The sequence below is a fragment of the Myxocyprinus asiaticus genome, chromosome 24, assembly GCF_019703515.2.
Source record: "Myxocyprinus asiaticus isolate MX2 ecotype Aquarium Trade chromosome 24, UBuf_Myxa_2, whole genome shotgun sequence".
NCBI classification, from domain to species: Eukaryota; Metazoa; Chordata; class Actinopteri; order Cypriniformes; family Catostomidae; genus Myxocyprinus; species Myxocyprinus asiaticus.
Window position 1 is genome coordinate 41,322,563 of NC_059367.1, and position 26,941 is coordinate 41,349,503.

Consider the following 26,941-nt stretch of genomic DNA (forward strand, 5'->3'; position numbering starts at 1 on the left):
CTCTCCATGACCTATGACAGTGAAGGATTGAAGCTGCTCGTGAGGAAAATTATGAGACACTGTTTTCTGAGGTACTGTGATAGACGATTGCATAATTCAAATTTTATTTCTGATTATTTCAATTTTATCAGTAAAGCAATTCATGAAGTCATTACTATTGTGCTGCGATGGAATATCTGGTTCAGTTGAGGTTCATTTTTTCCTAACCAATTTAGCCACATTACTGAATAAACACCTAGGATTGTTGTGGTTATTTTCTATGAGTTTGCTAAAACATGCTGACCCGGCAGCTTTTAGTACCTGTCTGTAGCTACAGACACTATCCTTCCATGTACCGCGAAATACTTCTAATTTTGTATTTTCCACTTGTCCTCAATTTTCCGAGCTGCTCTCTTGAGAGTATGAGTGTGATCATTGTACCATGGTGCAGGGCTTTTTTCTTTAATTCGCCTTAATCAAAGGGGGGCAACACTATCAAGAGTGCTAGAGAAGACTATATTAAAATTTTCTGTTATTACATCAAGTTCTTCTAGACTTTGTGGCTTACTGAGTATATGAGATAGATCTGGAACATTATTAGTGAAGCTATCTTTAGTGGTTGAAAATGTAGTTCTGCCTGAACGATAGTATGGTGTAGATTGAGTAACATTAGCTGATCGCAGCATACAAGAGACGAGGTAATGATCTGAGATTTCATCGATCTGTGGCAGAATTTCTGTAGTATCAACATCAACTCCATGTGACAGAATTAAATCCAGTGTATGATTATGGCGATGAGTAGGTCCTGTAACATTTTGTCTGACTCCAAGAGAGTTGAGAGTATCAATAAATGCTAATCCAAATGTGTCATTTTCATTATCTATGTGAATGATGAAGTTACGTACAATTAAAGCTCTATCCACAGTAACTACTAGATCTAATAGAAAATTTGCTAATTCACAAAGGAAATCAGAATACGGCCAAGGGTGATCTATATACTGTAGCAAGGGCAAAAGATGACAGAGATTTTTTATTTGAATCTGATGGTGTCACATTAATCATTATTATTTCAAAAGACTTAAACTTACATCCTGTCCTCTGAGTAACACCAAAAACTTCACAGTAAATTGTAGCAACACCTCCTCTTCGACCCTTCAGACGAGGCTCATGTTTATAACAATAACACGGTGGAGTAGATTTATTTAAACTAATATATTCTTCTGGTTTAAGCCAGGTTTCATTCTAACAGAGCACATCCAAACTATGACCTGTAATAATTTCATTTACAATTAGTGCTTTGGTTGAAAGAGATCTAATGTTTAGTAGCCCTACCTTTATATGATGTTTATCTTAATTTTTTATTTTTATTTTTATTTTCATGTTTTACCTTAATCAAATTTTTTCTAAATAATTTAGTGAGAGTTTTGTGTTTGGTAGTATGGGGAACAGACACAGTCTCTATATGTTATCTAGGTGATACAGTCTCTATGTGTTGTTGTTTATGTGACCTGTGTGACATCTCAAGGCAGCTAGCAGATGTTCAGATTAGCCAGTTTGTCTGCTTCCTGACCTGGGCCCCAGTTAGTCAAATACTATCACTATTAAATCTATGAGCCAAATTACTAGAGAGAAGAGCGGCACCTTCCCTGTAGGGATGGAGTTCGTCTCTCTTTAGCAGGTCACATCTACCCCAAAAAGTCTTCCAATTGTCTGTAAATCCTATGCTACTGTGCCAGACACCACTTAGACATCCAGCCATTCAGTGACACTAATCTACTATAAACCTCATCACCATGACAAGCAGGGAGGGGGCCAGAGCATATACATTTTCTGACATTGTTTTTGCAATTTCACACACTTCTTTAACATTATCTCTAGTGACCTCAGACTGGCGAAGCCGGACATCGTTAGTGCCGATATGAATAACAATTTTAGAAAATCTACGTTTAGCATTAGCCAGCACTTGTAAATTTTATCTGATGTCAGACACCCATGCCGCCGAAATGCATTTAACAATAGTGGCTGGAGTCTCTATTTCCACGTTCCTTAAAATAGAATCTCCTATAACCAGGGCGCTTTCAACATGATTCTCAGTGGGTGCATCACTGAGTGGGGAGAATCGATTGGAAACCCTAACAGGAATGGGAGAGTGGTGACGCTTTGCTGAGTGAGTATGGCGCCAAGACGTCACCCAAACACCCTTCTGCAGGGGCTCTACAGCCGGAACCAAAGTGTGTGTGTTGCTCGCTGTACTACTCGCATCCGAAACAGTATCTACCGGCTTCTCTTTCTCATTGACCTCCACTAGCGTTCAGATGCGTGTCTCTAACTCATTAATCTTCTCTGTCAGCCTGACTAATTCCTTACATTTATCACATGTAAATCCCTCACTGCTGACGGGAGAAGCTATAGTAAACGTGGCATGTAATGCAGGAAGCAATAACATGAGAGGATGCTATGACTTAGTGCAATTGTTTGTTGTTGTTGGTTGTTCCTGAGCGGCGAGGGTTTGAGATCGATGTGAATGCCTCATGCAATTGTTTGTTGTTATGGTTGTTCTTGATATGTGGTGCTTTAAGATCGATGCAATAATCCACGCAACACAGAGGAGAAAACGGGTGCGCACGGTAAAATGCATGCAGTTTAATCATGATAAAAATAGAAAGCGGATGCATGCGGAAAAATGCACGCAGTTGAATCGCGATAAGAGAATAATGCAATTATAGAGTACTTGCTGTAAATGCTTTTCTGAAGAACCAGAAAATACATTCTCTGTGGAACTTAAAAGGTTCTCCTTTAAATCTACCTGTTTACCCGATTTGATTCTAATTGGAACATTTATTTAAAGAGTACAGATGACCGAATTACTCACAATTCTATTCTAACAATTGCTCTACAATTAGTGTATTATCATTTTTAAAAATAAAGTGTTCACATAAGTGTACAAACCAATCACTCAAACTAGGATTTAGTGATCAGCTGAAATCTTCTTATATTACATCCTGTCTGTCTGTGTGGCTATGTACTGCTTCCTGTATAATTATCAAATAAAGAGCCACCTCAGATGAGCTCTGTTATATTAATTCAGCATTAATACTAAGATATGGAGACACTATTGTGAACTCATCAGTGATTATTATATAATGGTCTCTCTGCTCATCTGTTGTTTATGTAACAGCGATCTGTTCTCTGAAGAAACTGCTTTTATAAAGCCTGATCTGCTGTTGTCTTAAGTGTTACTTCACACATTTGCTCTTCATAAGTGCATAAATCATGCAGAACAAGAGCCTGCAGACTCATCATTTTTTCCGGAAGGCAATTTGGTGAATTGCAGTGAAGTCTGAGTTTTCACTTTAGTTATTTTCATTGCAACGTTATGATACTTCCATAAAGGTACCAGGTTTTTAGATAATATTTCCATGTTTTTGGACATGTATCATGGTAATTACATTTTTTTTTTTTTTTTTTTACATGGTACCATAGGAATACCATATTTTGACATATGCCATGGACACATGCTATGGTATTACCATAATTTTTTGGACATGTGTAATGGCATCACCATGGTTTATTTATTTACTGGACATGTATTACCATACATTGTATCATGTTATTACTTTGTTTTTGGATTAACATGATAATATCACACCTAAAATAGTATTGCCATGTTTTAATACATGGTACCATGGTATTAGCATAGTGTTTTTGGGACATGGTATCATTGTAATTCCATGTTTATTGGACATGGACCAAGGTAATACCATGTTTATGGATATATACCATGGTAATAACATGGTGATTTTGATATTGTGCCACTGTAATGTTATGTTTTGGGGGAAAAAACATGGTATTACCATGGTTTTGAACATGGTACCACAGTAATACCATGTTTTTGACACGTACTGTATCACGGCAATACCATTTTTCGAAACATACCATGATATTACCATGTTTTTTATATATCACATTTGATATTACCAAAATGTGTGTGTACTTTGCATATTAATGCTCATTAGAGTATCGCATTGTTCCTCTCTCACATCACCTGTATTGAAATCAGTTGCTAGTGGAGTCCCACGTGTGCTGCGCATGTGGAGTGCTATTTGAATGATACGCGGAGCTGCCACCTATGTAGAGTGTCCAAATCGGTCTCTTATGAGGCATCATTTCAGTAAAGATGCTGCCATAGAAGACAGCTGCCTATGTAGGCAGGAGACACAGAGGCAGCTCATTAAGTTTTGGAACAGACCCTATGATTTACGTACCATGTACCATGTTACTAAAGTGATTATTTTTACATTGTAATATTGTAATTTCATGTTTTGTTTTGTTTTGTTTTTTTGGACATGGTGCCTTGGCAATTCCATGTTATTCTTTGTATCATGATTATACAGTTTTGTTTGGAAATACTATGGTGTTACTATGTTCTTGGACATGGTGCAATTTTTTACATGATTCATGGCAGTACCATTTTGGACATGTACCATAATAATATCATGTTTTTAGAAACATATTATAGTATTACCATGTACCATGGTACTACCATTGTGATTTGGAAAGTGTAATATTGTAATGTCATGTTTCTGGACATGCATCATGATAATACCATTTGGTTTGGAAATGTACTGTGGTATTACCATGGTTTTAGTCATGGTACCATTGTAATACTATGTTTTGACATGTATCATACCATGGTATGAACATGATTGTTTGGACATGTATCATGGTAGTACCAGGTAGTACCTAAGTACCTTAGGGTACCATGTAAATACCATGGTACATGAAAATTATAATCATTCAGCACATTCAGAACTTTTTTGTGAGGGGAAGAGTGAATTGGGAATGTTGTGGTATGGAGTTTTGTTTTTTGAAACTCTAATTGATTATTTCGTTTAGTGTCACGTAGCAGTTTAGAAAAGTACAGACAGTTCATCATTTTACAGCCTTGTGTCAAGAATGTTTCCAGCAAGCATTTGTTTTCATTAGAGCAAAATATGAAGAGGGAATCACTCAATCTTGTCAAAATACAGTGCAGTTGTTTAGGGAGGGGGATGTTTGAAAATGAAATGTATTGGATCAGGTTCATAAAGGTCACAGTAATGATTGCCAGACACATTGAGCTGAGGGCTGATTCAGAGGCCTGTCAGATATTTTAATGGATGGTTCAGTCCTCTGGGAAGTGCACACATACACAGACAAATGCTGAAAAATGCTCAGGTGGGGTTTATATTCAGTGAAGCAGGCAACTTAATTTCAGCCATGTGAAATGCTAAAAATAACTTTGGCGCACATTTGCGCTTGGATAGTTTTTTCTTTGTAATATTTTCCTTTAACACACAGCAAGTATAACAGCAGTGGTTTCCAACCTTTTTCGCATGGAACCCCCATTTTACACATGATATACATCAGGGGACCCCCCCTGTATGAACCATATGCATTTACGTACCTGTATGGATAATTTTCCATTTTATAAATATTTTATAGTTTTAATAATATCAGAATGAAGTGCACTTTGATGCTAGGCCTGAACATTGTGCAATTTTTAATGTAAATAAAATAACTGATAATTTGTGCAAAGTGCAAGTGTCTTTCAGACCAGTATTTTCGAAAGCACAATTTCTGTTCATAATGCATATTGTTTAGCTTTATTTAACCACCTGAGACCCGAGCATGACTGCTGTGTGCATTTTCCATTTCCCTTTTTGATTTGTAACTAGTAGTACCAAATAAACATGCAAAAAAAAAAAAACAACAACAACATCCAAATAGTTTTCCTAAAAATTGATGTCAACAAATGTGGACAGTGGGACTAAGTTGTGAAATTTTAAATAATACCAAGCTAAAGAAAGTCAGATGTTTTTTTTTTTAAGTGTTGAGTGTTGGTTATTCATGTTTTTGAGACATTACAGACATTACATCAGAAATATGTATAATTAATTCTGATTCAAAGTAATGTCCAGCATCATCCAATCACTGCCAGCCATGTTAAAATAAAATTATACATTATCTGAATCTATGTACTGATTATTATTGTCCCATGTCTGTCAAACATGTTAAGTGGTCCAAACATCATCTGCAGCCTGAAACTGAACTTTTGGTCAGACTTTAGGAGTGAATGCACTTATCTGCATAGGAAAGCTAAAGGATGCTCCCTTGCTCCCTATTTAGTGAATGACAACCTCCAGTGTGCTCTCTGTCTGCACTGGTGTCAGAACAGTTTGAAATTCACGTTATTTTTATCCTAACTACATATAAATCCTCTGAAAGCAATGTTTTTCAGCTTTTGGATAAACCGATTGATTCTAAATGTGAAAATGCACAGTGAATATAAGATTTCTAATGAAAAAAGCGCTCACGTACACATTAGTGTACATTGTGTTTAACAGCGTGGTGTTTCGTGATTGATCGCTCAAATTTAAATAATGGCATATCAGATGAAACTAGAGACTCTAGTCTTTTGACTCAAACAGGTTTCAATGTAAACACTTAATTAGGTTTCTTACCAGATGTAGTTTTGTTGGCATTTCTCCCATAGACTAACTCTGCTGTGATCGGCGCCATGTTGTTTTGTCACATGACTCAGTGCTTCAAATGTTTGACCCTTTAATGACAGCCTAGAGTCTCCTGAACTGAGATCAGTCAGTTTAAATTAATTTAAATGATGTGCTGCATATAGCAAAGCCAAAATAAATACACCTTCCAAGCTTGTGTACGCGGGGTCGCACGAGGTTCATTCATTTTTATAGATTATTAGGGCAGTCGAATTTAACACTTTAATTTAAACGTAAACATTTAACCTTAAACTTTAACTTATGGCATTTAAGCTTGGGGCGATAAACTTGAATGACCCGCTTTAAAGGTGCACTCAGTAACTCAGTAACTTGTCTTTTTGTCATTTTGGTCTTATACTGACACCTAGCGGCTTGGATGCAGCATCATTTAAAATCAATAGTTTTCAGTTTCAGATGCCATTGTAGAAATTTAGTATTCACAGTCAGCCATGATTACTTCAATCAATGAGTGAAAGTGTCAAATAACAGGATGGTTACTGAGATTAAGCGAGCAGTATTCGGCAGGTCATGTGATTTTAAAATGTCAGCGCCCATGTGCGGACCCTCTCCATGTACATTACTGTACAAAAGTCTTAGGCACATAAGATGTTTAACAAAAGCATTTGTCTTAAGATGGTTATTTATATCTTCAGCTTTAGTGTGTCAATAGGGAAAATACATTTTAGACTCCCAAACATTACTTTTGCAAATAGAAAAGATTAGAATAGAAGAACGGGGCGCTCTGCAAGAGATGGCATTGCCCCCACAGAGCCCCCCACTGAACATCGAGTCAGTCTGGGTTTACATGAAGAGACAGAAGCAATTGAGACAGCCTAAACAGATAAAAGAACTGTGGCAAATTCTCCAAGAATCTTGGTACATCCTATCTGCCAACAACCAAGAAAAACTGTATCCAGGAGTACCTAGAATAACTGGGGCAGTTTTAAAGGCAAAGGTGACCACACCAAATATTGATTTAGCTTTTTTTAAATTTACTGGATTTTTATTATGTTAATTGATAAATGAAAACTATTTATGGCATTATTTTTGAAGACATCCTCACTATGCAACATTTTTCACAAGTACCTAAAACTTTTGCACAGTACTGTAGAATAAAACAGCTTTTATAAGATTACTGATATGACTGGAGTCTTCATATTAAAGTGACTGATGTGACACATACAGTATATTGCAAAATTACAATTCATGTCTTTAGGAGTTACACTTTTTTAATGAGGAAAAAATTAATGAGTGCACCTTTAACTACTATGCACTAATCTTCCTGCTTCCCATATATGACGGTCAGATTTTTTATGCAGTTTGAGAAATATACAGTCTGTGTTTGTTCTTTTTTAACTGTGAGACATGTGGTTTCTCTCTTTGAAAAGAGAGAGGTGCGAGTGAGGCAAGTAAAGAACACTGTTACAGAAATCTTTACATACAGCTGAAGTCAGAAGTTTACATACATTTGAAGTCATTAAAACAAATTTTTTAACCACTCCATTGATTTCATATTAGCAAACTATAGTTTTGGCAAGTCGTTTAAGACATCTACTTTGTGCGTGACACGAGTAATTTTTCCAACAATTGTTTATAGACAAATTGTTTCATTTTTAATTGACTATCACAATTCCAGTGGATCAGAAGTTTACATACACTAAGTTAACTGTGCCTTTAAGCAGCTTGGAAAATTCCAGAAAATGATGTCAAGCCTTTAGACAATTAGCCAATTAGCTTCTGATAGGAGGTGTACTGAATTGGAGGTGTACCTGTGGATGTATTTTAAGGCCTACCTTCAAACTCAGTGCCTCTTTGCTTGACATCATGGGGAAATCAAAAGAAATCAGCCAAGATCTCAGAAAAAAAATTGTGGACCTCCACAAGTCTGGTTCACCCTTGGGAGCAATTTCCAAATGCCTGAAGGTACCACGTTCATCTGTACAAACAATAGTATGCAAGTATAAACACCATGGGACCATGCCATCATACAGCTCAGTAAGGAGACGTATTCTGTCTCCTAGAGATGAACGTAGTTTGGTGCAAAAAGTGCAAATCAATCCCAGAACAACAGCAAAGGACCTTGTGAAGATGCTGGAGGAAACAGGTTGACAAGTATCTATATACAAAATAGATGACAACATGAGAAAGGAAAATTATGTGGATATATTGAAGCAACATCTCAAGACATCAGCCAGGAAGTTTAAGCTCGATCACAAATGGGTCTTCCAAATGGACAATGACCCCATGCATACCTCCAAAGTTGTGGCAAAATGGCTTCAGGACAACAAAGTCAAGGTATTGGAGTGGTCATCACAAAGCCCTCACCTCAATCCGATAGAACATTTGTGGGCAGAACTGAAAGCGTGTGCGAGCAAGGAAACCTACAAACCTGACTCAGTTACACCAGTTCTGTCTGGAGGAATGGGCCAAAAATCCAGCAACTTACTGTGAGGAGCTTGTGGAAGGCTACCCAAAACATTTGACCCAAGTTAAACAATTTAAAGGCAATGCTACCAAATACTAACAAAGTGTATGTAAACTTCTGACCCACTGGGAATGTGATGAAATAAATAAAAGCTGAAATAAATCATTCTCTCTACTATAATTCTGACATTTCACATTCTTAAAATAAATAGTGATCCTAACTGACCTAAGACGGGGAATGTTTTCTATGGTTAAATGTCAGGAATTGTGAAAAACTGAGTTTAAATGTATTTGGCTAAGGTGTATGTAAACTTCTGACTTTAACTGGAGCCTGCATATGCTACAGTGTATATTCAGCTATGTGTGTCATCCACACAAATTGCAGAACCCAACACTTACAGTAAACATGATTTAGTTTTCTTTCATTAAGCTGCAACTGAATGTGTTAACGCGTAAATTAATCGTGAATTATTTTGATCTTTTTACACCTTTAAAATCAAGTAGCTCAGGAAACCCATGTCGTGATCCCCAGGTTTGCAGTGGAAAGATTTCTGTGACATTGTAATTAAACATTTGTACTGTATGTCTTATGATATTTTTGCATGGCATAACAGATTTTTTTTTGTTAATTGATTTATAATGAATTTTGATATGAATGCTTTTTTATTATTATTTATCTATTTAGTAATGACATGATTCAGACCTGAATCTCTCTTTCTCTCTGGTGTCTGTCTTGTGTTAGTGGAGAAATGCATGGGCTCAATGCAGACTGGCACTCAGATGGTGAAACTACGAGGAGGATCTAAAGGTCTGGTGCGATTCTTCTACTTGGACGAACACAAGTCCTGCATCCGCTGGAGGCCCTCTAGAAAGAACGAGAAAGCCAAAAGTAGGTGTCAAGGGCCGCATGCTCATTCATATGACTGATGTTAAATACAGCAACTCAGTGTCCTATTGAATTGACTTAATGAGCAAATACTACAGATCTCAACTCTGGATAAACATATCACATACTTTTATTTATCAAAACAGTAAAAGATCATTTAAATTATCTTAGACAAATTAGGTGTCGATAGCATTGGCCAAATCATATACATTTTAAATCATTTGAAGAGAACTTTGATATTTGAAACCTCTTGAATTCTCCATCAGTGATTTTTGGGTCTGTTAGTGTTAGTTTCATGTTATAAATATAATTTGACTGTAATATAATGTATGTTATGCAATTCCAGTATCTCTTGCTTTCTCTATTTCCTCAGAATGTTTTCAGCTCTCATAAGCTATTTTACACCTCGCAGGGGAACGTACACTTCAGTAGCGCTGCTGATGATTCATGTCTAAATGACAGAGCTCATTGTGTCTCGCAGGGGGATAAAGTTTGAGCCCCGACAATCCACCGCAGCCCAGGGAACTAATCAGCTTCTTAAGTTCACTCAATTACTCATCGCACTTAACTAGAAAGATTTTAGACACACACACACACACACACCAGGTGATCCTTTCTCAAAAAGTTGTGTGTGAGATTCATTAGAGACACCAAATTACAGGAGACGAAGGCTAGTTATCACACTTTTTACCCTAGTGAATATTTCTCAGGGAAGGCATTTACCTTAAAAAGCTATTGAACATTGGTTACTGTTATTGGCCATACAGTTTATTGAACACAAGTTCAATAATATCAAAGCATTGGACAACAACTATTGAAAGACCCCGTTTCCACCTGGTATTAAGATGCGTTTCGGATAATCCGATCACATGTGGTCAGCCCTAAATACAGGTCTAACGGGGTCTAAAACGGTTTTGTGATCTGATCACAAAAACCATATACGAATGTGGTCAAAAACGCATGTGACCGCATCACATTTGAGGTGTAAATGCTAATCCGTCCTGTATGTGTCTTGGCAGCAGTGAAGCACCACCCCTTACCTGTCAATCAACTGCTGCACTAAAACAAGAGTTTAAACTTTGCTGCTTATGAGCGGCTTTAAAAGGAAATAAACCGTCCGATCAGAAAATTTCAAAAAGCAGATACATACACAATCCTGAGAGCTTCACGGATCTTCTTTAGTGTGTCTGATATTAAAACAGACGAGAAGCACAAATGCCTGAAGCTCCTTTAATACAGGTAATCCACTAAAATAACGGATAATTCTGCTTGATGGGTTGAGTTTGTACTTAGATTAAATTTCAACCGCATCTGGGAGAAACAGCGCACCGTTTTTTTGCAATTTCTTTGTCTTTTCTGAATTTGTTGCGCTTTATTATCATGCGCGACAAATCACTGACATAGTGATTGATGAATGTCATCACGAAACAGAGACCCTCCCCTCCAAATCCAAACACGTGGTCACAGGCGATGCATTTAAGTGACCAGGTGTATACAGCAATGTGTCTCACCTGACCACATGTGATCGGATCACATGAAACGCATCTTAATACCAGGTGGAAATGGGGCCTATATTTGGCTCATTCTATAATTTAGGGTTCATTTAATATCCATTGATGAAAATTATGTATTTTCTAACCATTTTCTTCAGAAATATGCCATTTTAAGCATGTTATACAATCACACAAATATTTTGTGCACCCCATGTTACAGTTTGCTTGAAATTGCCATGTTTCTTAATTGACAAAGTCAATATTATCTATATTTTATTTATTTTTAAATTCTGAACACTTCAGAAAAATAGTACAAACCCAATTCCGAAAAAGTTGGGACAGTATGAAAAATGCTAATAAAAACAAATAAGAGTGATTTGTAAATTATATTCACTCTTTGCTATATTGAAAGCACTACAACTACACATTATACGATGTTTTTCCTTGTGAATTTCCTTGTTTTTTTTTTTTTGTTTTTGTTTTTTTGTTTTTTTTAAATGTACAGTGATTTCAAATCAGATGATTGCAACACACTCCAAAAAAGTTGGGACAGTCGAGTGTTTACCATTGTGAAACATCACCAATTCTTCTAATAACACTTATTAAGCATTTGGGCACTGAAGAAACAAGTTTGTTAAGTTTACAAAGTGGAATTTTCCCCCATTCATCCATTATGCATGTCTTCAGATGCACAATTGTACGGGGTCTTCATTGCCATCTAATGTGCTTCGTAATGCGCCACACATTCTCAATTGGTGACAGGTTAGGACTGCAGGCAGGCCAATCTAGCACCCACACTCTCTGCTTACACAGCCATGCACTTGTAATCCGGGCAGTATGTGGGGATGTAGGGATGTCCCTGGAAAAGTATATGTTGCTCCAAAATTTGTACATATTGGTCTGCATTAATGGTGCCCTCACAGATGTGCAAGTTACCCATGCCATGGGCACTGACACACCCCTGGCCCATACAGACACTGGCTTTTGGACCTGACACTAATAACAGCTTGGATGGTCCTTTTCCTCTTTGGCTCAGAGAACACAACAGCTGTGTTTCTCATCGACCAAAAAACACAGTTCCACTGTTCTACTTTCCATTTAAGATGAGACCGAGCCCAGAGAAGTCGGCAGCGCTTCTGGACAGTGTTGATGTATGGCTTCTGCTTTGTGTAGTAAAGTCTTAACTTGCATCTGTGGATGCAGCGGTGAGTATTGTTGACTAACAAAGATTTATTAAAGTTATCCCAAGCCCATGTTCATGATATCCATTATAGATGAATGATGTTTTTTATGATGTCTGAGGGATCAGAGATTGTGCACATTCAGAAGTGGTTTTCGTCTTGCCCGTTTACACACAGAGATTTCACCGGATTCTTTGAATCGTTTAACTATATTGTGCACTGTAGAGGGTGAAATGCACAAAATCCTTCCAATTTGTCTTTGGGGAACATTGTTCTCAAAGTGCTGGTTTATTTGCTGAAACATCTGTTGGCAAATTGACAAGCCTCGAATGATCCTTGCTCTTGAAGGGCAAACAAACAAACAAAACAAACAAACAATGAAATTCACGAGGAAAAACATCATATAATGTGTAGTTGTAGTGCTTTCAATATAGCAAAGGGTGAACATAATTTACAAATCACTCCTTTTTGTTTTTATTAGCATTTTTCATACTGTCGCAAACTTTTTTCAGAATTGGGGTTGTATTTTTTAGATTGAGTTTGACATTTTAATAAAGAAAATATCTTATTTTACTCAGGTCCACAAAAGTTATGTCAACTATGTTTGCAACTTAAAAATGGTGTATCCCAAAACCATGTGACCAGCATCATGTGATGTAATTTTCCTAATTTTGAACACATAATGGCGAGCGTCCTTTCATTTTATTCAATATTTTAACTACAATAGCATTTTGTCAAGAAGTATATTAATTGACCATCAACTATGTTGGGTACATTGTTATGGTTTGCAATATTTTTATGATTTTAACTCAAATATATATTCAAATTTGATGTTAACCTGATCAAGAAAATGACATGTGGTTGGCAAGGCAAGGCCAACTATTGAAATTATGAGTCAAAATGAGGGAATTGTCAAATATGTTACATGTCAACTAAGCTACCCTAGGGCCAACTCTTGGGTAACATAGTTGACATGACCCTACTGTATCCACCGATGATAATTAATTATTTTCCATCGATAATTGTTTTGTGTGTGTGTCATATTTTAAGCCTGTATGTGTCAGAGGACTCTGTGTATGCGTATGAATCATGATGATTATGGATTAAGGGACATTTAATTGATTTTACAAAATTAACTAGATATTTATAATTAGGTATAATTAACCATATAATTTGCAAGTTAAAACAGAGATCTTCTTATGTAAATGGTGTTATTGTATTTTGTGAAAAAAGCAGGATATTGCTTTTTCAACTATATTACTTTCACTGGTAACCATGTTACAGCTGATTTTTTTACATTTCAAATAACAAGAATGCTGCTTCTGATATCCTTTAAGGTATATTTTACATCCACAAAGGTTGGAGTTTTGCATAACATCTCTTAAAACTACCAAAATAATAAGGCAGATTTATGATAAAAAAAATTGTTACTGTCACTAGTGACCTTGCTGAAAATATCACATGAATATTTGCAAAAACATTCTTACAATAATTTTAAAAGAATGACTGCACATATGGCAGTATATTCAAAAGAATCCTTAATTATGTGTGTCACTGGAAGTGTTGAATTTAATCAGTGTCTATAATGGCATGCAGTGTGTCCGTAGCATATTTGACAAACTCACTAGGGAAAACATCCTTTCCCGTATAATATCAAAAATGTGTTTAATGCTTAAGCTTTGCAACTAGTAGATATGTTACATTGAAGAAATATATTAACTTAAACAAATAGTTGTTTACTGAGAAAGCACTTTGTTTTTGTACTTTTTTGTTGACATGAAATGTACCCCCAATTATAGAATGAGCCATGTATTATTACACAGCTCTCTTGAATACTCCATTCTGATTGATCAAAGGCGCCTTCTAGCGGTCTGATATTTCTCAGTAACAACCACACATCCATGTATCAGGCCGCACCTCTGGGTATTGCGAGCCATCTTTCCTGCTTCTTGGATCACTGTGCGATCTCTACAAGTAAGCTTATAAAATACTATCAACTCAAATCAGTTTTTCATGTGCATTTATTTATTCATTTTGCAAGTAGTCTTGTAATAAGATGCATAATGAGCAGTCAGGCATTCATTAATCACAAAATAAACACCCAACAGAACTGGAGGTGGATTTCAGCTGCTTAGCTATTTGTTTATGTATTTATTTATTTGGTTAGTTGCCGTGTAATAAGCAGGATAATGTACAGTCAGCAATCGCAAAATAAACCCACACAGGGTGATCAGGACCCCAATGCAAAGCAGCTTACTAAATGTATAACATTTAAAACGCATGTATCAAATTTCCCCAGTAAAAATGTGACAATTAGCCAGGACAATACCCTTTTTACAACACATTTTACAACCTTTAGGTTAAAATCTAACTTCATTATATAATTGACTCTAGCTTGAATGTATGTCAGTGAACATTTAATGTGTTCACTTGTTTACCCAAATGTTATTCCAAAAATATCATGATTTTGGAATTTTAGTTTGGAGAATAAAATTCACATAAATATTCTAATTGAACCGGGTGGTAGATACCAACACACAAAACCTCTGTTAGAGAAAACACACATTTGTGTATTTAAACATTTGTATCAAAACCTAACAGGGGTAGATATAGCCCTTGTGATAGCTTCCCCATGTGACGACTAGCCCTGGTTCCCCCATATAGACAATGTACAACAATAAGACCATCTCAGTTTTTGCTACCACTATTTCCTGCATTATTTAGCAGCCTAGTGGTCTCTCGCTGGAAATCACACGCATATGGCATATTTTATTCTGTTTATACTTATGTTTTCCCTGCTTTAGTATAGATGGAAACCAATCATGTCTATTCATAACTTTGACCTGCCTGGAATCAGTGACAGCAGAATTCTGCAGAACGCCTGTCACTCATAAACTTCTACATGGGTGAATCTCATGAATAACCTAAGAGCATGTCATATTATTCTCCAGAATCAAAATAAATAAATAACTGAGGCTATTAAGATTCCGATTTTGTATTGTGTTATTATTTTACAGCCGGGCTGATATTCAGCACAACAGCACTCTTCTCATGTTATATACTTTTAACCGTATAAAAATTATAAAAATTCTTCAGCAAGATTTTATTCCATATACAGATTCAGTGGCCCCAAAAAGTATTTGAACACTCAAGTCAATCTTAAAAAAGTATCAATGCCATTACAACAAAAAAAAAAAAAAACCTAACAAAATTTCAAAGCTAGTGACATTTATTTTAAAGAAATATTGCATAGTTCTGAGAAAAGCTCATCATAATTTTTTGAAGATGACACTTGGTTTGATGTTTTTTTATATATATTGTTATGACACACAGACAATTTTAAGTGCAACATATTAGTCCAAACTGCACATTATGTGGATCAAACAGTTCACAAACAACAGAAACATGTTTTCACTAAATCTTGTCTTGTGAAGGTGTTACATTTCTAAAGTGAGTGTTACAGAATAGGCACGTGTTGAATATTACTGTCACTCTGCAGTTGTCAAATTGTTTTGTATCGTAGTGCAGAAATCTATTCCTGCACCCTTTTCATATATGGCTTCTATCAGGAGCTGGTTTAGATTCACACTAATTGATTAATTAAATCCTTGTAAATGATCCAGACTGGTGTTTTAGAGTGTTTATTCTGAGATAGCCATCTGCTCTTCTTATTTACATTGTCTATTCTTGAGAGACTTCATTACTTACATTTGTAGCATTGGGAACTTTGTGCAACATTGTCTCTTTCAGAAAATTGCTCATTGATGGAAGTAGAATGTTAATGAACAGCATAACTACAGCATAAATGGCACTTTCCATGGATGCAATACACTTTGGTGTCCAATAATTATTATTATTATTTTCAAAGCATCATACAGTAGGCACATATTTTCTGTTGGGAGAACTGTTTACGCTTAAAACGTTAAAGTATCCGTATACATAAGTCAGGCATATGAGGTATCATTTGAAAGTTTAGGATCTGAGCTTTTCAGAGATAACCATTACTATTGCATTTATGTTACTTTAAATAACAAAATAAGGCCTCAAATCATTCATGTTGAAAATTAGCACCAGAGGTAATGGGTTAGAAATATTTATATAAAAATAAAAGTCCATCACATAGCACCTAAATGGACAAGTCATATATCAAATGAAAGCTCTCATTCTCAGGAATGTGACTGTACAGTTAATTGTGCTGCCCTAATACCACAGTTCAAAAGATTTTCAAAAAAATCACAAAGTGAAATATGATTTCTGTAAGTCATCAAATACAAACGTCTCGTTTATGCTCCAATAACAGCTGCTGTAAGCAGAATTGTATATCTGCTTTTGCCTTAGGAAGTTTCTAAAAACATTTATCAATTTTTTACTTGTCTGTAAATTTGCTTGGCTGAATAATCAATTGTTATGTATTAGATGTCCAGAACAAATTATGCCATCCAGAAGGAAAAGCATGCAAAACAAATCATCAGAAAAATACTACTATTGTTGATACAATGTTATATATCATCGCAATGGGGATCACAGCTTTCTAATGACTTTTAGTTTGAGCTTCTAGTCCACTCAGAGGCTAAGATATTCAGTGAAACAACAAGGGTGGTGCTTGAACTGAAAATTAGACTGAATGTCTATGGACGAGCACATCTCTAAGGGCTAAAATGCATTACAGTGCCACCTACTTTTCAGATCTGTATGATCGATATATTAACATTTGCCGACATTTAAAATAGAAGCCTAATTTTTGTGCTTTCCAATTCAGTCAGTTGGGCTTCTGTTTAATGTCTGGCATAATAGCATTGGGGGACCACAAGGGGGTGATATAACATTTACAGAAGAAGGTCACAAGTCACAGCCATGTCATCCGTCAGATGCGTCTGGTGTGTGAACCCCCTTTAACCATGCCGCTCACGCTTTACCAAAGTTGTGTTGAGAAACATGTTTGAAAAGACAAAGACTATTGTGCAATGGGTAGCCCTATTTATGTCTGAAAAAATCTTCTGATTATCGATGCATGAAAAAGGCATAGATCCTAAGCCTGCTACCAGTGTTATTGTAAGAAAAAAATGGTCAAACGTGCTACCTCCTACCGAGAGATAGCTTAATTAGGCCAAATTTGCAAACCTGTTAATTGCAACCCTGTTACCATTCTTGAGTAGTTGTTATTTTTTAATTGTTACATTTTGTCTAATTTTTACTTTTATTTAATGTTTATTGCAATTGCAAGATAACAAAAAAAGAGTTTTAAACCATTTTTAGACCTGTCCCAAATTTTGGTAACTGGGATGAAAAAATTTGCAGATTTCATATAAAATAAATAGAAAATAAAACAGCACAATTTATATTTTTACTGACTGATCATTTGTTGAATAAAAAAGCCCTGTTTTGTATCTTGTTCATGAAAAGTGCCAAATGTCATTTCTTTCTTTAAAATCACAGTGTTTCTTCTTCCTCTCAGTCTCGATTGACTCTATTCGGGAAGTGTGTGAGGGGAAGCAGTCAGAGATTTTCCAGCGATATGCCGACGGCAGCTTTGACCCCAACTGCTGTTTCAGCATCTACTATGGCGAGCACATGGAGTCTCTTGACCTGGTGTCAGGTACAGGAGAAGAAGCTCGCACCTGGATTACTGGCCTTAAGTACCTTATGGCAGGAATCAGCGATGAAGACAGTCTGGCCAAACGACAACGCACTCGTGACCAATATCCTTCTTAATGGAACTCCCATCACAGAAGCTGTATACGATTACGATAAAGATAATACTTATGAAGCATTAAGTGGATTAGGGAACACAAATATGTTGGAAGTAGATCTATTTACATTCAGTTTTACATTCTATTTATAGTCAATATAGCTACCCTTTAAAAAAAATAGCTAGCAACAGTCAAGCTACCCCTCTGAAAAAAGTAGCTAGCAAGCTACCCTTTTAAAAGGTAGCTAGCAAGCTATCATTTGAAAAAGTAGTTAGCTGCTGTTAAGCTGCCTTCCTGAAAAAGTAACTAGCTATAGTCAAGCTACCCTTTTTAAAAAGCTGCAGTTAAGCTGCCTTTGAGAAAGTGGTTGGCTACTGTTAAGTTACCCTTCTGAAAACAAAGCTTGCTATAGTCAAGCTACCCTTTTGAAAAAGTTACATCACCCTTCTGAAAAAGCAGCTTGCTATAGTCAACCTACACTTGTGAAAAAAGTAGCTACAGTTAAGCTACCCTTTTGGAAGATGTTAGCTACTGTAAAAATAACCTTCTGAAAACAAAGCTAGCTATATCAAGCCTTTTGAAAAAGTAGCTAGCTACCGTCATGCTTCCCTTTTTAAAAAGAAACCAGCAACAGTCAAGTTACCCTATTGAATAAATAGCCATCTATAGTCAAGCTATTCTTTGAAAATAGTAGTTAGCTGCAGTCAAGCTACCTTTCGAAAAAGTAGTTACTTTAGCTACTGTTAGGCTACCCATTAAAAAAGTACCAAGCTATAGTCAAGCTGCACTTTTGAAAAGTAGTTACCTTCTGTAAGGCTACCCTTTTTAAGTAGGTAAGTTAGTAGCACAACTACCTTAAAGTAAGGTAGTTAGTTTCTCATCAAAACTGGTTACATTAAAGTGAGAAGTGTAATGAAAATTCAGTTTGCTACATATGGTTACTACATATAAAAATCATAATATCAGCATGACTACAAAGGATATATATCATGCCACAGGTATTCCTCCTTTGACCCTCAACACGTCAAGGGAGCGGTGAAAATGCTTTTTGAATGTTTAACTCTGCTTGACAAACTCCAGTAACACCTACAACATATAACATATGTTCAATGGAGCACATCATGAAAATATCAGGCCTGTTGTATTGTCTTGTTATCAGTGGAAGTGCTGTATTGCTCTGTGTTCAAAGACCCTCAACTCTACTCATCACATGGCTAAAGCAGACCTTCGTGGAGGCTGATAAGAATGGAGATGGCTGCCTCAGCATCAGTGAAGTCCTGCAGCTTCTGCACAAGCTTAACGTTAACCTGCCCAGACAGAAGGTCAAGCAGATGTTTAAGGTACACTGACCTCTGTGTCATTGTGATTAGCTGCTGTCACAGGAACATTAGTATTGACTAATAAAGACTATAGCCAATTTCCCACATAAATCCAATTAAATTGCTGTAAAACTGGTGAATTAACTGCAGAATTTACTGCCAAATTAACCTTTCTGGTAAAGATACCTCATCTATTATTCACCCAATAAATGTTGGCTGCAATGTCATTTGTCAGAAATGAACTTTAACTGGCTAGAAATTGATGAGCGTGGAGTAATTGGAAAAACATGGTGTGGATAAATTGCTCTCGAACTTCTTACTTGAGTCGGTAAATTTCACATATCACACAATAGACTTTTTACGTCAGGCGGTAGAATTCTAACTTCACATGTTTGAGTACTTATGTCAGATAGTAGACTTTCTCACATCACATAGTAGAATTCTTATGTCAAATGGCAGATTTCTTGTTACATGGTAGACTTCTTACGTCAGACGGTACATTTTTTATGTCACACCGTAGACTTATGTCACACGGTAGTCTCTTATGTCAGACGGTAGATTTCTTAAGTCAGACGTTAGAATTCTTACGTCACACCATAGATTTCTTACGACACCGGTTAGACTTCTTATGTCAGACAGTAGAATTCTTACGTCACACCATAGAATTCTTATGTCACACGGTAGACTTCTTTCGTCAGAAGGTAGAATTCTTAGGTCACACCGTAAACTTCTTATGTCACACCGTAGTCTCTTACTTCAGACGGTAGATTTCTTATGTCATATGGTAGAATTCTTATGTCACACCATACATTTCTTACGTCACACGTTAGACTTCTTATGTCAGACGATAGAATTCTTATGTCACACCATAGACTTCTTATGTCACATGGTAGACTTCATACGTCAGATGGTAGAATTCTTACGTCACATGTTAGACTTCTTACGTCAAACTGTAAAATTCTTATGTCACACCGTAGACGCCTTATGTCACACAATATTCTTTAATGTCAGACGGTAGATTTCTTACGTCACACGTTAGACTTTGTAACAATTAATGAAAGGAGGAAGCTGGGACCGGGTTGACAAAGCCCACAGACATTTATTGTCGAAGACTTTTCAGCTGTACATTCAACATATGCACTGCTTTCCAGCACCTGCACTTCTGACACGCAGACCCACACAAACAGCTTCACGCGTCTCTCTCTCTCTCGTCTGCCGCTGTCTCTTCTCCATAAGTACTCCCGACACCCCTTGCTGGAACGCGAGACCGGTGTGGCACGCAGGTGAAAGTCATTCGCCACTTATCTTCCCGGCCACGCTCTGCCCAGACACCACTCGGCTCCGCCCTGCTCACCACATATCTGTTCAGTATGCTGTGTTTGTATATACTAGATGTGGTAATAATGAAAATGTTTGACAAATTGACATTTAACACATTTCCCTTTTTGCATGTTTCTGTGGGCAAATCCATGGACCCTATTATGATGTATTTACAGTATGCCCTTACAAAAATCGAGAGTTCTTGCAAACTTGCTGCCAACTTGCTGCAAATTTTCCATTTATTATTTTTACATTCCAAAGGTTTGCTGCAGGTGCACTACTACCGCTGAAGAGCTGCAAACTTCTGGCAAACATTTGTGGTGAATCACAAGCTCTGTTGCATGTGAAAATTATGAGTGGGAAATTTGCGGCGAGTTTTCAGCAAGTTTGTTAGAGTTCTAGATTTTTTGTAAGGGTGTGTGTGACCCCCACTGTGCTGAAAAGTCTTGTTCCAGGCCTTGCGGATTACTCTGTGTGAGTATGTGTTAGAGCTCACCTCAGCTGTTTGCTGGTCGCTGAGCTTCACACTCCATCAGTGTTCACCCATCTGCTGTAAACGGACACAGATGGCCTGTAGTGTCAGACACAGTGATAAACAGGAGGGCAATCTGGCCCTGTGTGTGTGATGTGAGAGTATTGTCACCTGAAGGTTTGGCCCTGTTTTCTCTGGCTTAAGCCTTGCTAACAACCTGTGTGAAGGCAGCACTCACAGACACACTGTATGCTGGGATATTCTGCTTGTTTATTGTTTTCCTTTTAAGCTGGAATCAAATATATTCCTTTATTATTATTATTATTATTTAGAGCCTTGTTATTTGTTTTTTTATTCAGTAGTGTTTATTTGATATAGAATCTTTTTTTTTCTTTTTTTTTTTAGTATTGATAGTGGCGCTTGCTACTGTATCACTATTATTATTGTATGAGCAAAAATAATGTACTATTATTGCTCATACTTAGGGTTCAAGATTTGAACAAAACCCTGTACTGTTTGTTCTACCATTGTGAATGATACCATTGAAATGTCAAATTGGGCAGCTTGTTGAGAAGAGGTGTGCTGTTACTTTTTTAAGTGATCAGACTTATGCTTTTTGTCCAAAAACTTGATAAATGATCAAACATTATGCAAAAAAAATCCATAGAAGGAAGGAGCCGAGCTGTATCTACAGATAAGAATATATAGAGACTTGAAAGTGGGCTCTTTTGACTTAGATCAGTGAGCAACCACCATGCAGAGCACCCTACTGTAGCAACCACATAGAAATGTCCTAAGCAACCACTCAGAACACCCTAGCAACTGCATAGCAACCACTCTAAACACCATAGCAACTGCATAGCAACTACCCAGAACACCCTAGCAACTGCATAGCAATACCCTGGCAATCACTTACAACCATAGGCGTAGATTTAGGTAGAGATGGTATGGACATGTCCCTATCAACTTTTAGAAAATCAGAAATGTCCCAACCAACATATGGGCAATGTTACTACATAGAAAATAGTTCAACTTTATACTATGTTTTCATTTTCATTTTAATGACTATTAAATTTCCTCAGTATCATAATTCATGTTTAAATTATTGTCCCACGTCTTCTGGAGCAGTGCAGAAATGGTGTTGTCACATGGCACCTGTTACTTTTCTCAGCGCTGTTCATTTTTGATTACTGCATAAATATTTTGTTAAATAATTTTCTGGTGATTAAACGGGCGAATTTCCATTTGTATTTTACGTCCAGTCCTTAAATTAATTGATTTAAACAAGCATACTGTTCGTGTACAAATGTTTTCTGTCTAAGAAAAAAAAAACATCCTGAGTTTTGCATGCGGCCCAATGGAGGATTCTGTTTCTATGTCCGGTAAGCACCCTCTAAAGGAAGACTGAATTTAAGCGACTGTGCCAGGGGGCGAAATATGTGGGAGTGAGGGGAGTTGGAAACTAGAAAGTGGGGGAAAATGTAAATTCTTCATCTTGAGATGTCATTTTGCACATGTAACGTGTTAATTTAGCTGACCTTTTGTTTAGATTTCTATTTGTTTAATGCTGTTTAAAACATTTTACAGAATGTCACTTTATGTCCCTTGGATATCATTGTTTTCTTAATGCAGATCTACTAAAAAACAATTGAATTTGATTTTGACACATTAATCTTTGGTTTATCGTATTGCATATCATCATATAATCCAACAAGTTTTTCCACATATGGCATTTTTCCTCTATATTGTGCAACCCTAGTTGTCAGTTCTAAACCTTTATAAAAAACAAACAAAAATCAGGCTTATATTTAATGTGATGGGCCAGAGAAATGGGAAATATGACTTGTTAAATATATGAGAAAATAATGTTATTTTGCCTATATTACCAGACTGATGTTCTCGCATTTTCTTAAAACCAACATTTTGAATATTATCCTCCTTGTAATATGTCCCTACCAACTTTCTAACAAAACCTATGCCCTTGCTTACAACACAGTTGATAGAATTACAATTGTCTAACTAGTCTTAAAATCAAATGCAATTTTGCTTCTCAAGAATATGTATCTTTTTTTTAAAGATGTTTAGATATTATTACTGGGAAAAAGGCAAATATGCTGATTAAGAAAATTAGTTTCTGTAATGTAGGTACCAAATCAAATCTCTGTCTCAAAGGAAAGTGATGACATCTCCTCTTAGGCAGGACTGTGAATATGGCTTTTCTCAGCATCTTCAGTGTTTATGACCTGTTTTCACACTTCTCGTCTACAAAGCACTGATCCTCAGACGCTTAGCGCAGGGTTTATTGCATCCTCCACGCCCGGCTCACCGCAAGCCTTTTTGTGTGCGCTAGACTCAGCAGCTTTCTGGCTCAATGCGGGTGTCTGAGCCATGGAGTCAGCGAGCTGAGAAAACATTTTTCTGTTCTTACGGGCCGAGAGCTGTTGGGGGTGTGGAGGCGCTGTTGTTTTCTTTCTTTTTTTTTTTTTTTTTTACTTGACAGCATGGCAGAGGTTTAATTGTGGCAGTGCTGCTGTGGAATGAGATGTTTCAGTTGCACTAGTTGACTGAAAATCTGCTGGTTTATCTTTCATTTCTGCCAACAATCAGTGATTAATATTAGGAAGCAAATCTACTGAAAACTGTGCAATATTTTTTTGTCAGTACAGTTTTACATAATATCACCTAAAATATTTCATATTTAATCAATGCATATTATTATTAACCAACAATATACTACTATTTAACATTGCAAAGCAACTTACAGGACAATTATTGTAGGAACAATCTCCCATAGATTATCTGGGGTTAAAAGGAATAGTTCACACAAAAAAAAAAAAAGTAATATTGTATTTACTAGCCATCATGTTGTTCCAAACCTGTATAACATTCTTGTTTGTTTGTTTGTTTTTTGTTTATTTTTCTTGAGAATGAAAATTCTCTCTTTATTTACTCACCCTCATGCCATCCCAGTGTGACTTTTCTTCTTCTGCTGAACACAAACAAATATTTTTAATAGAATATCTCAGCTCTGTAGGTCCATACAATGCAAGTGAATGATGGCCAGAACTTTGAAGTTCCAAAAAGCATATAAAAGCAGCATAAAAGTAATTCATATGACTCCAGTCGTTAAATCTATATCTTTAGAAGCTATATGATAGGTGTGGGTGAGAAACAGATCAATATTTAACTTCTTCTTTTTTTTTCTTTTTTTTAATTATAAATCTCCACTTTCACTTTCACTCTCACAGTCTTCTTCTTCGTCTTGTTTTTGACGATTCACATTCTTTGTGCATACTGCCACCTACTTGTCAGGGAGGAGATTTTAGAGACAAAAGGACTTAAATATTGATCTGTTTCTCACCCACACCTATCATATCACTTCTGAAAATATGGATTTAACCACTGGAGTATGGATTACTTTTATTCTGCCTTTATATAATTTTTGGATCTTCAAAGTTCTGGCTACCATTCACTTGCATTTTATATGGACCTACAGAGACGAGATATTCTTATAAAAATCTTTGTTTGTGTTCAGCAGATTAAAGATAGTAAAACACTTCTGGGATGGCATCAGGGTGAGCAAATGATGAGAGAATTAAATTGTTGGGTAAACTATCCCTTTGAGCTCTACAAATTCCCAGTCAAGAACTGCACTACCCATAATTTAGAAGAGAGATCCACCAATCAGAGAAGTTGCTGTTACCATGGAAACTGGAATTATACCAAAAGAGCTCAGTAGTGCTCTCGTGAAGAATATGAACGGCATAATCATGTCGGTTGTCCTACAATTTCATACTGTATATATTTGGATAAATGTAAATATTTTTCTGTATATTTAAAGTTAAAGATGAAGTGTGTAATTTCAGCGCCACTAGCACCACCGAATGGAATTGCAAAAATAAACATTGTTTCAAACAGCTGTCCAAATATCAGTTATAGACAGTATCGTTTCAATCCAGTTCTATCTGTCCATGATCTTCAGGAGGCAGATACTGATGATAACCAGGGCACTCTGGGTTTCGAGGAGTTCTGCTCTTTCTATAAGATGATGTCAACACGACGAGACCTGTACCTGCTGATGCTTACCTACAGCAATCATAAAGACCACCTGGATACAGATGACCTCATCCGCTTCCTAGAGACCGAACAAAAGGTAAGGCGTTATTGGCTGCAGTTTAAAATCCACTAGTAAGGTAAACAGAATCTACTGTGAGGTATCTGTGGTTTGTGTGTTTTTTATTCCTCCTTTTCAACTCAGCCACGTAATTGATGAAAATACAATCTGATCTCTCAACGCTAATGTGACCATCGGCAATTCTCCCCAACACTTTCCTGACACACTCTCAAATTTCCTCTTTCATGGTTTAGAAGAACAGCACAGAATTTAATAAAGCATTGCAAAAGGGCAGCTTAAGTATTAAATGTTATTAGTAATCTGAAACACAAGGCATTAACAGGGACTTTTCTAAGACTACCCAACCTGATCATGTTAAATTGTGTTTCCATATCAGAGTGCATCTTACAAAACCAAGAACATGTCTGTCAAGAAAGATATTAGAAATTACACTCACTGAGCACTTTATTAGGAACACTATGGTCCTAATAACGTGCCCGACGTGGTCTTCTGCTGTTGTAGCCCATCGGCCTCAAGGTTTGACGTGTTGTGCATTAAGAGAATCTATTCTGCTCACTACAATTGTACAGAGGGGTTATCTGAGTTACCGTAGCCTTTCTGTCAGCTCGAACCAGTCTGGCCATCCTCCGCTGACCTCTCTCATCAACAAGGTGTTTCCGTCCAACAGAGACTGTTGTGTGTGAAAATTCCAGGAGATCAGCAGTACAGAAATACTCACACCAGCCCGTCTGGCACCAACAATCATGCCATGGTCCAAATCACAGATATCACATTTTACCCCATTCTGATGGTTGATGTGAACATTAACTGAAGCTCCTGACCTGTATCTGCATGATTTTATGCAATGCATTGCTGCCACACGATTGACTGATTAGATAATCGCATGAATAAGTAGGTGTACAGGTGTACCTAATAAGGTGCTCAGTGAGTATAAATTTTGCTTAAAGAAAATGACTTTAAACACATTTTCCCTCCAATTCTTATTACCATATTGTAATAATTTTTCATTTTTCTTAATGTGTTGTTAAAAAAAGAATGATATATTATTAAAACATACATTGTACATGGTAGTATTTGTTGGACTGCCTTTAATTTATTTAATTTACTTAAAGTTTTAATCTATTTATTTAAAGGAAATTATTTCAGTAATTACTGCAACAAAGTAAAAAGTACCATATTACAGTAATGCGACTCCCCTTTGGAAATTGAAAATTATTCAAACTCAAAAGTAAAACTCCTGGACATTAAGGTAATGAGGAAAAAACAAATCTGAAAAGTCTTGAAAATCTTAATGGAGCTAAAATATATATATATTATGCTTCATTATTTCATCATTATGAAAAATGTTTTTTCTTATTTTTTTATGTTGTTTGATTTTGAGGTAAAATGTGACCTGTAAATTTTTTCGTGACATTCACCCAACACCTGATTATGACTTCAGTCCAGCATCAACCTAAGTGTATTAATATGTCGACATTTATGAATATTTCC

At 36.4% G+C, this 26,941-nt stretch overlaps 1 protein-coding gene across 1 annotated transcript in view; it reads left to right on the forward strand.

Moving 5' to 3' along the window:
* Positions 1-26,941, forward strand: part of LOC127414484 (1-phosphatidylinositol 4,5-bisphosphate phosphodiesterase eta-2-like) — a 203,434-nt gene that overhangs the window by 124,382 nt on the left and 52,111 nt on the right. The window contains exons 3-6 of the mRNA XM_051652527.1: positions 9,697-9,843; positions 17,970-18,213; positions 19,415-19,544; positions 25,298-25,468. Coding sequence (XP_051508487.1) covers positions 9,697-9,843; positions 17,970-18,213; positions 19,415-19,544; positions 25,298-25,468 — 692 coding nt within the window. The remainder of the gene's footprint in view (positions 1-9,696; positions 9,844-17,969; positions 18,214-19,414; positions 19,545-25,297; positions 25,469-26,941) is intronic.